Raw genomic sequence first — 18,372 nt, forward strand, 5'->3', positions numbered from 1 at the left:
ATCTCTTGGGAATTAAATTTAGCCATTTTGATAAAGTATTTTTTAAAGCAAAGCAAACCTTTTTTTTAAAAAAAAATAAGCTATATATATATATATATATATATATACTGTATTAAGTAAAATATTTTCTATAATTTATCTATTTATATTTTACTATGGGGCGGATGATATTAGAACATTTGAAATTAGTAATATCACCTTATTACTTCAATGATAAAATATCATATGCCCTCACGAGTTGATGCAATTGATGTCTATATGGATATTTGATACAATAAGTCTTAAAGTTATTGTTCAGTGGATGTAAACTCGTTGATTGTTTGACTTCTCTCATATAGAAGACTGCTACGCTATAACAAATGCCCCCTTTGATTTATCTTTTTCAAAATGTGTGGGGTCATCCTAGAAGTATCGCTAAGATGACTAACTTCATTTTTTATGCAATGATAAAACATCATATGCTCTCATGGGTTTGGTGTTGCGCTCAGACACCTAAGTTTTAAATTTCAACAATGATGTATTACAGGATATTTTGCTTTCCATAGGATGACAAACCTAAGGACGTTGGTAGCTTTGGACGGACCATCGCGAATATTGATCATCGCGAATACTTTCTGATTTACTTTGTGGGTGAAATGTGAAATCAAACCGTCTATTTCAAAATTAATCAAGCTATAAGATCTAAATATCTGATATACAAATGATAAAGCATCATATGCCCCAGCGCTTAGTGTGGTGAGTAAGAAGCATAGTATTTTTCCGAAACAATCAGAGTTCAATTCTCACGTAGAACGTACTTACGATAATTAAACTATAGGTGAAATTGGACATCACGTCAAGAACTACTATACTTTTTAGATTTACTTTGTGGATGAAATGTGAGATTGAACCGTTTTCCCCATAATTATTCAAATTATAAGATATACCTGGTATAAAAAAATAATAAACACTATATATATTACTCCCAAACTATGAATTATGAAAAATATCACTTAGGGTATATTAAATTTAGGGAGTTTAAACATACTATGATATTAGACCATCAATTATGATCTATTTGTGCTTTTTAATTTAACTGATAATCGATAAAAAAATTCCCTAAAGCCGAACGGATCACTTTCAAGATTAATCAGATATTATTAGCAGTATATCAAACATCATAGGGAACGAATTTCTTGACACTCGACTTTTAGATTTAAATAAATTATATTTTAAATTTAATCAAACCATGCGAGAAGGCAAAACCCAAAACATTTAAATAATCAAATACATAAACACGCCCACCAGTGTTGACGCGTGTACTAATGTGCATCATTCAGCCATGCAGTCAAAATGCGACTAAAAAGAGAAGTAAAGCATCTGCTTTTCGAATGTACAGATGGTCTTCGTTTCACTGAAGACTCGGGAAAATAGCTTATAATTTGACGATACATTTTCCCACAAAGAAAATGTGCAGGCTTTTAAACTTATGAGGGTCTTCCCATCACTAAGAGTTTAAAAACAGATTGTTTCAATCATGCCATTTCTGGTCATTCATCTTATCCATGAGAATAGACATGTCCGCGATGTTTATAAACGATGGATGCAGTCCAAACAGAACTACTTCGAAGCTTTGCGACCAAGGGCAGCCAATCATAGTTTATGGAGAGACTTGAGGAAGTCGACTATTTGTATATCCCGAAATGAAATATAGATCAGTGTCTAGAAATGGCAGATTTGCATCACATCAGGGACAGCATGCAAGCTGGAGGTATTGTTTGGTTGTATCCAGCTTGCACTGATAACCTCTCGGGGCCATTCGGCAGCAGCAAGTAGTTCATCGGAGAGTTGGAATCTGATGCACCATTTGGCTGAGGGTAAGGGCCCCCGGCAATGAATTCCCTGCCAACAGGTGAAAACAGATGTGTCGATGCATCATCAGGCTCCCATGGATGGCGACCGATATTTTGAATTGCCCCGGCATTGAAAGAAACGGTTGAAGATATCAAGAAAGGCCATGCCTGTTCTCCTGAATTGACACCCCTCCAGTTTGCTGGCTGTGGCATGTTTGTTCCGTGCACATTTTGAGAATTTTGACGCTGGTAGACTTCAGGAAAATTGGCAAGGGTTCTAGGGTGCGGTGGAACCATGGGGGGAACAGAGGAACTGGTAGCTCCAGGTCTCGAGCCATTTCTGCAAGGAAACAGAAACAGAGACGTTAGAATCATCACACAGTGAGTGTACATCAAGCAAAGTTGAACTATGTGGGGGGCATGAATAATAACCGAGTAAAGTTAAACACGCGAACATATTAATCAGGGATTGTAGATACGACAATTGCCAGTCATATTATTTGAATGAATGCACAAGTTGGCATATCATAAATAGATAGATGAACATAACTCACCTGTGGCTGAAAACAAATGGAGGGAAAACAGAATCGGCACTAGGAAAACCATCTGTTTCAGACCTTGAAAAGTGAGATGCTAGATCAGCACTGTTAATGTGGGCATTAGGAGGGTAATATGGATGATGGTGATGTCCCCAAGCATGATTTCGCAAATTATTTAGTGCCGCAATTCGAGTGTGAGTATCTCTTGGTCTCGAGAAATAACTCCATTGTTGGTGATATCCAAGACCATCAGGCTGTAAATCAAATGTTGAATGATTGGGAGGAGGTTGGAGCCATTGTGTGTGAGCTATGAAAGGGCAGGGATGAGTTGATGACATGGTAGCCTGGTGCTCAGTCATAATACCATGATATCCAAAAAGATCACGAACTGTGAAAACAAAATTATCCTTGATTATTCCAATTTAGTTCACATTGTGTCTATTTAATATTTCCGAAGCATCAACTTACAAGCAACAGCTGAAGAAGATTCACCTTCCCTAGAAAATAGAAAAGATAAGTTAGGTCACTAATGTACTATAAAGATTGCGGCTTTTAGCAAGGAATATGGTCACCACCAACAATAAGGGAGTGCGTTAGAAAAGAATTATGCGAACTGTGCTCCATTTATGAACAAAAGTTCAATAATTAACTAACCCAATGCAATTCCCGTGCAACATGAGTTTACAAAAAAACACACAAGAGAAAGTCATTCAAACATGCAGTTAGATTTACAGTATTATGTATATCTACCTCAAGGTTTACTTCTAGCAGTTACCGATAAACCTTTGACACCCAAATTCATCAGAAAGGAAACAGACCATAAATGCAACTTTTGTTAGTTACGAGGCAGAAAGGAAGAACACAATTTATAAATTTATAAATTGAGATGTTTCATAATTTGAACAAGAAGCTCTGTATCTTACACAAGATTTGATAATCAAATTCTAAGAACCATGACATGTGAAATAATTGGAATGATCAAAGCTTATAATCTTTGATCAATCATATTTCTGCTTCATTGGGTTTGATTTCCCCTAAAAAGGGGGATGGTTATAAAATAAGCAAATTGTAGCTTTGAAAAACAATAAAATTTATACCGTATAGAGCAAATTTTAACTATAAACACTAGTGTGATCGTGCACACGCGTTGCGTGTATAATATAATAATATATAAATTATTTGGGTCTTTGAAAATCTGAATTTTTTGGATTTTCTAGTACCACCCTTATAAACTAAGAATTAATTATTTGGGTAAGATTCGTCAGACCCATATAATAATGACGCTAGAGAATCCCAGCAACAAACTACTTTAACAGGTTTCTCTATGCAAAAAATTATTTTAATTTAATATTATACTTGTCTTAGTAAAAAAAACTAAGAAAAGTATATTTTTTAACATTGTCGGTCTAAAATATTTATAGAACCTTCTTTGATCATAGTATTATCAATTCTAAGATATGAGACTAAAGAGAACTATATTTTTTATATAAAACAACCAAAGAAAATTAATAATGAGAAAAATTCATAATAATACGCTATAGCTGAGTCTCGAACTCTAGATCACTGATTGTTTCGCTTGTGGAATTACTAATAAACCTTGGAATTATTTTTAGTATAAATAGAAAAAAGGACATTAACGTAAATACATTTTAGGCTTCACCAAAAGTTAGTTAGAAAAGGGGGGAGATTTTTAATAAAATAGTAAGATATTGTACATTATGAATATCCTATAAGCATTCTATTGATAGCAATAGATAAAACTATCACCTCGACAACTCCTCCAAGGTGGCCCCCACTATCTAGAAGGGAGGTAAATCACGATGGCTTCACCCAGCAACAGCAGCACATGCAAAAAGAGATTGAAGCAACAGGCCTTTCGCACTCCCGGGAATCGACCCGGGCAGCAACACCCTTGCATGAACCAACTACATCAGCTCATGGGAGTATACTATAAGCATTCTAGCGTGTAAAGCAAATTGTAGGTTTGAAAAATAATTAAAATTTTAATATAAATCATATAGTAATAATTTTAAAATAAAATAAAAATACTGATAATTTAATCACATATAAAAATAAGAATCAAGATTAAATATACAATTTATAAGTAACTCTTAAATTCAATTAAAAATAATTATTTTAAATATATTTTTTATATCATCATTGTTTTACTTAAGCAAGAGTACTTCTAAGTACACTTTTACTGAACACTATAAGTTGCAAGAGTATTTCTCCGGTCAAACTGAGTGCATGTCCAATTCTCCAACTAGGCCGAACGGGTGTTCGGTTCTCTGGTCAGGCCAAAATATGATCCTTAAAATTTATAAATTTTGGTTGTGATATCATATAGGTCCTTTCCTCCAAAACTTAGTTAACCTCATTAGATCTAATGTTGTGGTGGGAATGGGGGGCTGCTTCCAAGCTTACCGTAGTTTTCAATCTCCAACTCTTAATTTTCAACATAAAAAACAAAAAACAATGGCATTTATTTCTGAAAAATAAGGATGGTTACAAATCTTGTCAAAGCACAAATAGTAAAAAGTGGTTGCCATTATACAATATAGAAAGATCATATAATGTCTAACTTACTCAAACAGTGATTGAATTCTTGCCAAGCCACTGAAAGGGCACCAATGACCTCCATCTGACTGTAGAAACAAATAGAAAAGTGTGATGAGAAAAAAAATTCAATTGAAACAAAAGATCTGACAAATAATAAGAGACAACAGGAGAAATGGAATCACAGAAACCATTATACTCAAGAAGTCATGCATAGTCAGGTATGAATTTTTTTTTCTTAGTGAGATTTATAAATGTTCAATATCTAAATGGGATGGGTTATTGAAAGTTTAAACAAATACAAATGTGCATAATGAGGAGTAATAATTCATCATTATCAACATACAGGTTCAGTGTAACTATGATTGTGAAGGTCTTCATTGTGCATCCACTCATCGACAACAAGATCTGGAGTTGGATGGCAGCCATTTGAGTAGAGCCAATTTCCTCCCTCTTCAACTTTTCGACAATTCGGGCATTGCATCACTCCTTTAGCATTAAAGGCAGAACCAATGCAATCTGAAACAAATAATTTGGCAATGACAATTAGTAAGTCCGCTAAAGTTCTAGCTGGAAAAGCCAATTTATCATGGCAGGTAATCATCATATTTAGCATAAGAATAATTGTTTGAAAAAAAAAATTAGATGATTCACCTGTGAGCATAAGTTAACTTCGTCTTTAGTTTAACTTTAAACAGCATGTAATGAGAAAAACTAAGCACACTAAACAGGTTCACGTTATGAAGAGCTAAGGTAGCTGACCTTTAAACTCTGAAACTCAGAAAATATTGTAGTCAAAAAGGTATGTTCCGAAGAGTGTGAACATCAGGAATTCAGAGTTGAATGATCAATGGTGGATGTCAACCAAAACTTAAGAAATTCCAATCGTAGTTAATAAAACCATAGGGTTGGCAATCTGTATTGTCATGATAGGTGTAGACATCTGAATCAGAACTTAAAGGGAGAGTGACAATTCAATTAAATGTGATTCTACATTTTTATATTATGAGAGAAAAAAAAAGAGAAAGAATCCTCGTTAAAGATCAAATAGCACTCATCAAAATTAAATCCAATAAATTAAATAAACCCAACCGAAGGGGAGCCTTGGCGCAACGGTAAAATTGTTGTTTTGTGACCAAAAGATCACGAATTCAAATCCTGGAAACAGTCACTTGCAAAAAAGTAGGATAAGGCTGTGTACAATGGATTCTTCCCTGGGACCCCATATAGCGGGAGTTTCGTGCACCGAGTTGCCCTTTTTAATTTAAATAAACCCAACCCATCAAAAAGTAAGCCAGCCTATCACATAAATAAATAAATATGAATGTTATAAAAGGATACAAATGCAGAGGCTAGGAAGGATGAAGTTTGAAGTAGAAAAAAAAAATGTTGGCCCAAAGAATCAATGGTGAGTGTTCCATTGCTAAAGATAGTCAATGTGAAATGTACTATTGTCATTTCATTTTTTAATTGAAAGACAATATTTTGAAATTTTTTTATAAGTGAAATATGAACCATATTTTATCGTCGTTAATCAAGATCAATGATACGGGTTATAAGGAGTGGATCCCGTGTAATAATGTGAAAGGGAATATAAGCAGTGTTGTAGATTTCGGCCTAGGCAGCCACCTAGGCGCTAGGCGGCCCCTAGCCGAACCGAAAACCTCATATTCGGCCAAACTAGGCGGTACTATTTATATGCGGTCCTAGGCGCCAAATAGGCGGTCTGTTCGGCCTAGGCGCCGCCTAGACCAAACAGATTTTTTTTTTGTTTTGGACCAAACCCTTTTTTCTATAATTATTTATAGCCCAAAAGCCCAAAACTACTATGTTTCTTTCCACAGCTCCAACCCTAATCTCGCTGCACATCTCTTTGTCACCCGCCCTAATCTCGCTGCACATCTCTCTGCCACCCACCCTAATCTTGCTGCACATCTCTCTGCCGCCAGCGTCGCTGCGTTCATTCTGGTCCACCCTTCCACCGTTCTCTGCCACGCCTCGCTAGAATCTCTCCGGCGCCCTAATATCTCTGCATCAAACTCGAAGAAGCAAGAATCTGCACCACTGGTGAATTCTGATTCTTCCATGCTTTTTGCTTGCCTTCTTGCTTCCTCTTTGATCCTTCTTGGTTCTTCAATGCTTCTTGGTGCTTCTGCCTTCTTGCTTCTTAGTTCTTCACTTCTTCTTTGCTGCTTCTTTGATGCTTCTTGGTTCTTCTTGGTGCTTCTACCTTCTTGGTTCTTCGATGTTTCTTGGTTCTTCGATGATTCTTAGTGCTTCTTCCTTCTTGCTTCTTCTTTGATGTTTCTTGGTTCTTCGATGCTTCTTGGTGCTTCTTCCTTCTTGCTTCTTCTTTTATGCTTCTTGGTTCTTCGATGCTTCTTGGTGCTTCTTCCTTCTTGCTTCTTCTTTTATGCTTCTTGGTTCTTCGATGCTTCTCGGTGCTTCTGCCATCTTGCATCTTGGTTCTTCTTTGATGCTTCTTGGTCGATTAAAGAGATTTGACATGCTAAATTGCTAATACAGTAATACTTACTGAATTAATGAGGTTTACCGGTTACAATTTTTCATTGGAAGCTTTTGTTAGTGTTACAATTCTTCAATTTTTCATTAGAAGCTTTTTCATTGGCCTGCTACTATTATGCAATTATGGCATCTTCAACTGCTCCCGAGGGTTCGGGCTCGGTTAGTGTTTCTCAAGCTTCTCAAGATTGTAAAGTACTAAAACGAAAATCGAATGATGTTGGATGGGTGTATGGGATGTTAATTGATGCAAAGAACTTGGACAAAGTCAAATGTATTTTATGTGGGAAAGTTATGTCCGGAGGAGTTTACAGAATAAAAGAACACGTAGCACACATAATGGGAAATGTGTCTGCATGTCCAAAGTCTTCAAAAGATGATCAAGCTAAGTGTAGGAATGCAATTAATGAGGGAAAGATGAAGAAGAGAAACAAGAAAATTGAAGAGGAATCTTTAAGATTGGATGTGAATATTCGAAAAGACATTGATGTGGATGAATTTCAAGAATCTTTTGGGACCATGAAACCATCACGTACCCTTGGTCCTATGGATAAGTTTTCAAGTGTCATTAACCCCGAGACTCCTTTGAACTTAGCAAAGAGCAAGCGGGAACAAAACATCAATGATGCTCTTTTCAAAGAAAGAACAAGTTTGGTTAAAGAATGTCTGTAGATGGGCATATGAAGCTGGTGTTTCTTTTAATGTTGTTGATAGAGATAGCTTTAAGGTGATGATGGAGGCGGTTGGTCAATTTGGGCCAGGGTTTAAACCTCCTACTAGATATGAAATGAGCGAGCCGTATTTGAAGAAAAAGGTTGACAGGATCAAAGGCTCACTGAAGACAAATGAAGAAGAATGGAAATTGAATGGGTGCTCAATTATTACAGATGCTTGGAGTGACAGAAAAAGGAGGTCAATTATGAACTTGTGTGTCAATTCTAGATTAGGCACCGTTTTTCTTTCCTCTAAAGAATCTTCAGATGAAACTCATACAAGTCAACTAATTTATGAGTATGTAGAGCAATGCATTCAATAGGTTGGTCCAGAAAATGTTGTTCAAATAGTAACTGATAATGCCTCAAATAACATGGGAGCTGCAAAGTTGTTGAAGGAGAAGAGGCCAACAATCTTTTGGACCTCATGTGCTACTCATTCTATAAATCTTATGCTTGAAAGTATTGCAAGTATACCAAGGTTCAAGAAAGTCATTGATCAAGCCAAGGCATTAACTATATTTATTTATGCTCACCATAAGACCTTGACATTGATGAGATCATATACAAAGAAGAGAGATATTGTGAGACCAGGGGTGACTAGATTTGCTTCAGCATTTCTAACTTTGCAAAGTTTATCTGAGAAAAAAAGTCAATTAAGGACAATGTTTACTAGCACTGATTGAGAAGAATGCAAATTTTCCAAGAGTGTTAAAGGGAAAACATCTTACACAACAGTGTTGAGTATTGGATTTTGGACTGGTGTGTCATTGTGCTTGAAGGTTTTTGCACCTTTGGTGAAGGTGCTTCGAATTGTTGATGCTGATAAGAAACCATCTATGGGTTTTGTGTATGGTGAGCTTCTGCAAGCTAAGAAAGATATTAAGAATGCTCTAAGTAATGTTCCAAAAAACTATCAGCATATTATTGATATTATTGATGCAAAGATGAAAGATAGGCTAGATAGTCCACTGCATCTGATGGCTTATTTGTTGAATCCTTTTTATCATTATAAGGATCCGCTTCTTTATTTGGATCAAACTGTCTCAATTGGGGTCATTGATTGTATGGATGTTATCTTTTTTGGGGATATTGATATGCAAAATATCATTTTGAGTGAGGAGTTACCCATGTATAAGAAAAAGGAGTCTATCTTTGGAAAACCCATTGCAGTAAAAGTATGTTCATTGAATGATGACAAGTTTGATCCAAGTAATTAAATAAATATTCATAATATTATTATTGTTTGAGGTTATTAATATTATTCATGTTATTGACTTATTTTTTTATAATTACGCAGCAAATTGGTGGTCGACTTTTGGTGCATTGACTCCTAACTTGCAGAAAATTGCTATGAAGATCCTCTCTTTAACTACTAGTTCATCGGGGTGTGAAAGAAATTGGAGTACATTTGAAGGGGTTAGTAGCTTAAAGTCTTAAACTATTTTAATACTAATAGACTAATAGTTCATTATGTTCTCATAAATATTAATTGTATTTGTAGGTGCATACAAAGAAAAGGAATAGACTAGATACACGTCGATTAAATAATCTAGTCTTTGTTCAATTCAATGCAAAACTGATGAACAAGAAAAATAGGGAAAAAGAGAGGAATATTGAGGTTCTTCTAGCAAGTGATGCAAATTCTACACAAGATTGGATTGTTGATGGGCTTGATGATGAAGTTGAACACGACACAGGCATGACTTGGAAAGTTGTTAGTGATGCTATGGGAGCAGATGAAGCGCTTAGGCTTAGAAGAAGTAGTAGACTTAGAGAACTTGATGAGGATGACTTTCAATCCGAGAGTGAGGAGGAAGTGAGTGTGTATGAGTTTGATTTTGAATCAGATGAAGAGCATATCATAGAAGAATATGGAGAAGGAGAGGAATTTTCCTAAGGATTTGTAGTACAAACTGATGTTATGATTGTTATCTTTGTAGTGTGTACTTTGTAGTTTGTAGTTTGTACTAGACTACTAGTTTGTTTCCATGTTTTTTTTCCTTTGAAGTTGGAACTTTGAATAGCTTGATGCTATTTGCTATTTAGCTTAGGCTACTTGATGTTCATTTTGGTATCACTTGCTAGTTGTTACTTGTTTTGAATTTTGGTATTTCATTGAGATCAATGTGTATTTCACATTTTCACTAAAAGACCACATGGTATCTAGAGCGCCTAGGCACCGCCTAGGCGCTAGGCGCCAGTCGAGCGCCCGACTGGCGCCTAGCAAAATCTGCAACACTGAATATAAGGAGAAGAAGGAAGACATAGGTGTTGGGGTTGCAAGGTTGCAAACATAGTCCCACATTGAAAACACATGGGAAAGATCATGAGTTTATAAGAGAAAGATATCTCCATTGGCATGAGGCCTTTTGGATAGAGCCCAAGAGCAAAACCATGAGGGCTTAGGCCCAAAGTAGACAATATCATACAATTGTGGAGATATCTAAATTCTTTTCGATCCTACAATTGGTATCAGAGCCCGGACTGCCAGAAGGTTTAACCGCCGACTGTGCACAAGAGCTATGGTTGACCCATGTGGGTACAATATTGACCTTTAACAAAGAAAGTGGGGGCTCCAATATTCGGATCAAAAGGACCAGACACCAGGCAGGAAGTCCTAGTTGCGGCTAGGCAAGGAAATCCTAGTAGGTCAGGTGAACCGAGGGGTACGAAGACCTGGTGGATCAAGGATCGGACATGGGAAATATGTGGTCCTTTGTTTAAGGGGGGATTGTTGGGGTTGCAAACATAGTCCCACATTGAAAACACATGGGAAAGATCATGGGTTTATAAGAGAAAGATATCTCCATTGGCATGAGGCCTTTTGGGTAGAGCCCAAGAGCAAAACCATGAGGACTTAAGCCCAAAGTGGACAATAACATGCAATTGTGGAGATATCTAAATTCTTTTCGATCCTACAATAGGGAGGCTCAGATAAGATAAATGCGCTCAATAAACAAATCCCAGTCGGAAATATAGGTCCAGGATAAAACTAACGGAGCACACAATGTAAGTAGGTATATTCGGCAGACAAAGCTCGGCCAAGCATATAGTGTCGGACGAACCCAAATGGATGAAGTATTAGCAAACACACCTACACCCAGCAAGGGAGCTTCGATCAAGCATGAAATACCGACCGAGAATATAAGTCCGATCGAGTATATAAGCTCGACTGAACTAAAACAGACAAAGGATTAGTGCGTTCAGATACGCCCAGCAGTAGAGGTTCGACCAAGCATAAAGTACCGACCGAATTAAAATAACAGAGGGTCAATGAACCTAGGAACGCTTAGCAAGCAAAGCTCCGCTAAACTTAAAGGCGTATATCCCTAATCAATTTCTGTAATCGGTCAAGCGAAGATCGATTGCATATCATAAGGCCCAATATGACTCAATAGGCAAAGCCCGAGCGGGCATCAACACAATGTAGGCACAATATGCTCCGTAGTAGAAGCCCGGTCGAGCATACACATAACTCGTTCGGTAATATAATCTCGAGCGATCGAGCAAGCATACGAACCAAGGTTGTCAGAAGGGGCTCAACTCAATATGCTCGATAATAGAAGCCCGGTCGAGCATACACATAACTCGTTCGATAATGTAATCTCGGGCGATCGAGCCGACATACAAACCAAGGTTGTCAGAGGGGGCTCGGCTTGAAAGTATCCGGTCGGACATAGGCACAATACGCTCGATAGTAGAATCCCGGTCGAGCATACACATAACTTGTTCGGTAATGTAATCTCGGATGATCGAGCCGAAATACAAACCAAGGTTGTCAGAGGGGACTCAGCTTGGAAGTATCCGGTCGGACATAGGTACAATACGCTCGGTAACACAATCCCGGGCGGGTATATCAACACGCACCTTTATGAGGCTATTAGTATGAGATCGGCCTGGTAAAATTTGGCCGGGCATAAAGACACTCACGATTATTAAACCTCATGAACATAGCCAGTAAGGAGTATTATAATTAAATATGAGTGGGGTATGAGAATAATATATGATCATATGACATTTTGGTTAATTTAGCGGAAAACAGTTTCTAGAAACTTCTGTAAGTGCGCTAGACGACAAAGAAGGTACATATGGGGTATAAAAAGATTCCTTAAACTATTATTGCAGGTACTTACGTCATCTCATAACAAACTCTAACAAACCGGGGTCCACCTCATGATCGCGGAGGTTATATGAGGTGATATAAAAAGGGGAATCCTCTCCGTTGGCAAGGTACGCAAAACACCATCGTTGAAACCCTAGTTCCACTTCGATTTTTACTGTACTTCTTCCCACTTGGAACAGCGGGGACTGACTTGAGCGTGGGAGGGCATAGCTAGGGATTCCCACCCCGGTCTTAGGTCACTGACGCTTTGTTGGTTGGTTCCGTAGTACGCAGGAGGCGACAACAACTGCCGGAACATCGAGCTGTGTTTTCTTCATCACGGTGCTTCAATTCGCCGGAGTCTTCACTAGATCTGCTTTAGGTTTCTCAGATCTAGCTTCAACCTATTATTTCACAGACGACGCCAAATTTGATCATGTCTGAAAGCGTAACGGGATGAAAAGCTGGGGACGACAAACGATGACTCTGGAGGAGAGATAGGCGACGACCCCGAGGAAAGCGAATAATAATGGATCTAAGAAAACCAAAGAAGATCCCGAAGAAATCCAGTCAAAAGTACCTTTCAGCGATGAGAATAGCAGGTTGAAGCTAGATCTGAGAAACCCAAAGCAGATCTAGGAAAGACTCCGACGAATTGGAGCACCGTGATGAAGAAAACCACAACTCAATATTACGACAGATGCTGTCGCCTCGTGCGCACTACGGAACCAACCAACAAAGCGCTAGTGACCCAAGATCGGGGTGGGAATCCCTGGCTAGGCCCTCCGACGCTCAAGTCAGTCCCCTCTGTTTCAAGTGGGAAGAAGATGAAATATAGTAAAAATCGAAGTGGAACTAGGGTTTCAGCGGTGGCGTTTTGCGTACTTTGCCAACGGAGAGGATTCCCCTTTTTATACCACCTCATATAACCTCCGCGATCATGAAGTGGACCCCGGTTTGTTATGAGATGACGTAAGTACCTACAATAATAGTTTAAGGAATCTTTTTATACCCCATATGTACCTTCTTTGTCGTCTAGCGCACTTACAGAAGTTTCTAGAAACTGTTTTCCGCTAAATTAACCAAAATGTCATATGATCATATATTATTCTCATACCCCACTCATATTTAATTATAATACTCCTTACTGGCTATGTTCATGAGGTTTAATAAACGTGAGTGTCTTTATGCCCGACCAAATTTTACCAGGCCGATCTCATACTAATAGCCTCATAAAGGTGCGTGTTGATATACCTGCTCGGGATTGTATTACCGAGCGTATTGTACCTATGTCCGACCGGATACTTTCAAGCTGAGTCCCCACAACCTTGGTTTATATGTCGGCTCGATCGCCCAAGATTACATTACCGAATGAGTTATGTGTATGCTCGACCAGGATTCTACTATCGAGTGTATTGTCCCTATGTCCGACCGGATACTTCCAAGCCGAGTCCCCTCTGACAACCTTGGTTTGTATGTCGGCTCGATCGCCCGAGATTACATTACCGAATGAGTTATGTGTATGCTCAACCGGGCTTCTACTATCGAGCGTATTGAGTCGAACCCCTTCTGACAACCTTGGTTCATATGCCTGCTCGATCGCCCGAGATTATATTACCGAACGAGTTATGTGTATGCTCGACCAGGCTTCTACTACGGAGTGTATTGTGCCTACATTGTGTTGATGCCCGCTCAGGCTTTGCCTATTGAGTCATGTTGGGCCTTATGATATGCAATCGATCTTCGCTTGACCAATTACAGAGATTGCTTAGGGATACACGCCTTTAAGCTTAGTGGAGCTTTTCTTGCTAAGTGTTCCTAGGTTCAGTGACCCTTTGTTATTTTAACTCGGCCGGTACTTTATGCTTGGTCGAACCTCTACTACCGGGCATATCTGAACGCGCCAATTTTTTGTCTGTTTTAGTTCAGTCGGGCTTATATACACGACCGGACTTATATTCTCGGTCGGTATTTCATGCTCGATCGAAGCTCCCCTATTGGGCGTAGGTGTGCTTGCTAATACTTCACCCATTTGGGTTCGTTCGCACTATATGCTTGGCCGAGCTTTGTCTACCGAATATACCTACTTACATTGTGCGCTCCGTTAGTTTTATCCCAATCGGCCCTATATTTCCGATCGGGATTTTCTTATTGAGTGCATTCATCTTATCCGAGCCTCCCTATTTCTTCCCTCTTCTCCTTATATTCCCTTTCACATTATTACACGAGATCCACTCCTTATAACCCGTATCAATCAACATGCCCCATTAATCATGTTGCGATACAAAATAGAATTGCCTTATTGTAGATATCATATAGAATATTAGAATGTAAAACTTATTCCAGGTAGAAAACTTTTTAAATTATATTACAATTTGTAATTGAATTTAAGATTTGATAGGATTTGCAATTCCACAATAGGAACCATTATTTGGCAACCTTTTATCACACCAGTTTGTGTCTCTTTACAAACTGTGAAAAAAGAAGGGAGAACAGTCATAAAGTGAAAGATAAAAGAAACCTTGGAGAGAATAAGATTGTAGTTATTGAGCTCTAATTGGGAAATGAAAATCTGGAAGTTTGATATGGTGAGCCATGGTCTGGAAATGACCAAAAACAACAAGTTTCTGAAGAGAAAATGCAACATTTAATCATCATCATGTTAAAGTCATCATAAATAAACAAAGGCCCAACACACTCTCAAGTTTTAGCAGTTGCACCAGCACCCGTCTGCTATTTTGGAATAGCTTAACAAGATATTTAACAGAATATATCATCACCACAGATACTAGGAGATAGGCAAAGTGAAGAGTGACTATAGTGCTGACAAGAACATTTTTTAGTGCAACAAATATAAAATTATAATTGTTTGTATGTATCAGATTACTAATTTTTGGAAAATAACAAAAATGAGAACTACAATTCTACTATCACAAAGTGAGGATACAGAAGACTCCAGTAAAAAGAATTATATCATCACAGTCTTATAAAAAAAAAAGGGTAGCTCGGTGCACGAAGCTCCCGCCATGCGGGGTCCCGGGGAAGGATCCATTGTACGCAGGCTTACCCTGCTTTGTGCAAGAGGTTGTTTCCAGGATTCGAACCCGTGACCTTTTGGTCACATGGCAACAACTTTACCATTGCGCCAAGGCTCCCCTTCTTATCACAGTCTTATGATTTTTGAAAATTTCTAAAAAACATGGCACTAAAGAATTCTATAACATATATAATATATAGTATCAAATATGGTATCCTTTAATTCCAAACATAAGAAATGGAGTTTCAATTCTCATTTCCTCATGCAAAAACAAATATAAAAGTTGGAACTCAGAAAATTAAGAATTATTTACTAACATAGAGTTGGAATTCTTTTGTAGCAGTAAATTAAATCAAAGAAAACTCAACATGTGCAACCTAGTCTGCACTTTACAATATGGATGTCCAGCTTATTTGCTTTTGAAGGACAATAAAACAGAAAAATTGGATATAACTTGGAGGTAAATGCAGTAAAAAAATCCTATTATAATGTCCTTAAAGTGTAAGGGCCCTCCCATGAAAAAAGGGTGCCCGATCATAAATTATGAGAGAGAGGTGGTTGCAAAAAGTAGAATTTATGGTCCCCCGTGAAGCCCTCTCCATAGAACTGAACCCACAATAATGCAAGTACAACCTCTTGTGCTTTCTAACATGACCATCCTCATCCTCCTCTCAGACATTGGACCAGGAGTCGTTCCTCCCCGCAAGATTGCTACCACACTCCTTTTTCCCAGTTTCGCCCTCAACTCCTCCAATCATCCATTTTGAGCAATCAAGAAACCCAACTCTCATGAGGCTTGGTTTCAGCGAGAGAACACATCCCTTCCAGCAGACGCAGCTAATCTTGCTTTACCATCTCGACCCTCTCCCTCCTCCTCCCTGCTGGCACAGCCTCCTCAAGAAGCATTGATAGTAGTAGAGCAACCAAATTCCAGGACTTATTGATGAGGTAAACAACCCAGGCACTAGCACAGCAAGTGCAGTTGCTTTTTTCTGATTGTACCTAGTAAGAATATTTAGATCAGTTTTATTGGATATCTTAGCATCATAATCTCAAAGTCTTTTACTATGATCATCTTACTTCAACTGGCATGTTCAATGCACAGACTCACCTTATTGATCATTTCATTGTATATCTTGCTTGGTCAAAGGACGGAGCAGTCTAACCTTGGATACCTTTTTCTTATTTATCTGCCAGAATTATCTCCAACATCCATTTGCATTATATCGTACAATCTTCTATGATTAGCACCACATGTCCATCTGAACGCCATTTCAGTAGATATTGAGGGGTTTTGCTTCACATTTCTTTGATATTTTTGTTCACAGAGTTCATCTGATCTAAACAACTTATTATTATTCCTGCTGTTTAGAATATCATCTAGCATTCAGATGCCGCTATCGCTTATTTTGCTATCTTTCAATAGATTCAAGATTTACAAATTAACTTTTTTGAATCTCCCCTAGCTCTTTACTGTTTATGTTGTTTAACTTTGTCCCTTTTATATCTTGTCTAATAAATCAAAATTCAAAACATGACTCTTACTTCTAAAGAGAATAATCAAAGCTTGTTACCGAATTACCAAAGTGCACGCATTTTTTTTTCTCCTGGTGGAATATAGTTTATATCATTTTTTTTACCTGTTGGTCAAGATTGATTGAAGCGGTATATTAATTGTAGTAATTTTGAATATACGGCGCAACATGATTCTTTTTGGTTTAAATTTTTTTCCCATTGTAACTTGAGAACATGAATCTTAAGAAGTAAGTAAAATCTCAATTGCGGCATTGGTCTGTCAAAGAGAGAACAGGGCAGTGGTAGTGGTCAAGTGAAGCTAAAACCTGTCTGTTGGAATATGATTTTCTAATAGAAAAATAGCATACCAAACTATGGAGAGAGTTTTCTCTGGAACAAATCGCGCCCACTTTCTCAGTAAGGTGTTACCGGAAACTAAGGAAGAAGTATATATGTTGCTTTGAAATTTTTTTGTGACTGCCCTTCCCTATCTTTCCTTCCTTTTCCTCTCCCTTACTCCTAATTCCAGAGAATGAACAAACTTAGTGTAAAGAATCAGCAGGAATTCTCACAAACGCAAGCAGCTCATGTAGGATGGAAGTAGTTGTACTTGTCTCTAATTCATAATAATTTGCCAGATTTGACAGAATCAAAAAATATACATCATAAGAAAAGAGGGGAAAATACAGAAGTAATTACTTCTCTTTAGAAATTGTATTGCAAACCAAAAATTAACCTTAAGTAGATCACCTAAAAGGCATCTTTCCATCATTAGAAAAGAGGGGAAAATACAGAAGTAATTACTTCTCTTTAGAAATTTTGTGTTGCAAACCAGAAATTATCCTAAATAGACCACCAAAAAGGCATCTTTCCATCAAATCTCACTGCCTACCATGTAGAAACACCAGATACCAACGGGAAAAAAACATATATAAGGAGCAGAAACAAAGAAAAAATGAAAGAAGAAAATCATCCAGAGAAACTAACCTAGATGGAATTCGTGCCCGCATTGCAGCCGAGCAGTGGCTCGGCCCCCTCTGCTCTTCACGGCCTCAAGGCAGATCGAGCAGGCAACGTCGTGCACGACCTCCTCGCCTTCTTTTCCTTCCTTAACCAGCTCCTCGAGTTCCATCCCTGCATGCCCTAACCCTCGAGCAACGAAGGACGACGAGAGGAGCAGCGTCCGCCGTAATCCAATCCACAAACTCCTTCGTTGCGCCTGCGCCCTAGATTTCCACCTCGAAGAAATGCCCGATCTCCTCCCCTACACTCTCCTTTGCTACAAAAGCGATTCAGAACGCATCGGTTTATTATCGTGGCCTGAACAGTCCGCATACGGTGCTTCATGCGCTAACATACGACTAAACCGTCCGTTTCCGTCCACGTCATCATTTGTGCCCAGAAGGACGGCGATCGTTGAGGGATCTTAGGATAGAATAGGCGGATCCATAATTCGGGTTTCGGATCCGCTTCTTGTAGCATCCTTGCAATCCGTGTTGAATCTAGTTGTGGCTGTACAAAGCAACGTTGGTGTTAAGTTCAACAACTCATT

At 38.3% G+C, this 18,372-nt stretch overlaps 1 protein-coding gene across 1 annotated transcript; it reads right to left on the reverse strand.

Annotated features, from left to right (window-relative positions):
- Positions 1 to 1,241: 1,241 nt before the first annotated feature.
- On the reverse strand, positions 1,242 to 18,135 carry LOC122023194 (E3 ubiquitin-protein ligase RFI2-like). The gene is made up of 6 exons (XM_042581278.1): positions 17,808 to 18,135; positions 5,274 to 5,446; positions 4,958 to 5,016; positions 2,840 to 2,868; positions 2,387 to 2,759; positions 1,242 to 2,172 (listed from the first exon to the last, which is right to left on the reverse strand). The coding sequence occupies exons 1-6, from the start codon at positions 17,950 to 17,952 to the stop codon at positions 1,722 to 1,724; spliced, it is 1,230 nt and encodes a 409-aa protein (XP_042437212.1). The 5' UTR covers positions 17,953 to 18,135; the 3' UTR covers positions 1,242 to 1,721.
- Positions 18,136 to 18,372: the final 237 nt, after the last annotated feature.

The sequence above is a fragment of the Zingiber officinale genome, chromosome 1A (genome assembly GCF_018446385.1).
Source record: "Zingiber officinale cultivar Zhangliang chromosome 1A, Zo_v1.1, whole genome shotgun sequence".
NCBI classification, from domain to species: Eukaryota; Viridiplantae; Streptophyta; class Magnoliopsida; order Zingiberales; family Zingiberaceae; genus Zingiber; species Zingiber officinale.

Coding starts and splice junctions, on each gene's coding strand:
- LOC122023194 (XM_042581278.1), bottom strand. CDS start 17,952: ATGGAACTCGAGGAGCTGGTTAAGGAAGGAAAAGAAGGCGAGGAGGTC. Junction 5,017..5,273: donor ATCATAGTTACACTGAACCT/GTATGTTGATAA, acceptor TTGTTTCTACAG/TCAGATGGAGGTCATTGGTG. Junction 2,869..4,957: donor AGAATTCAATCACTGTTTGA/GTAAGTTAGACA, acceptor TCTATTTTCTAG/GGAAGGTGAATCTTCTTCAG.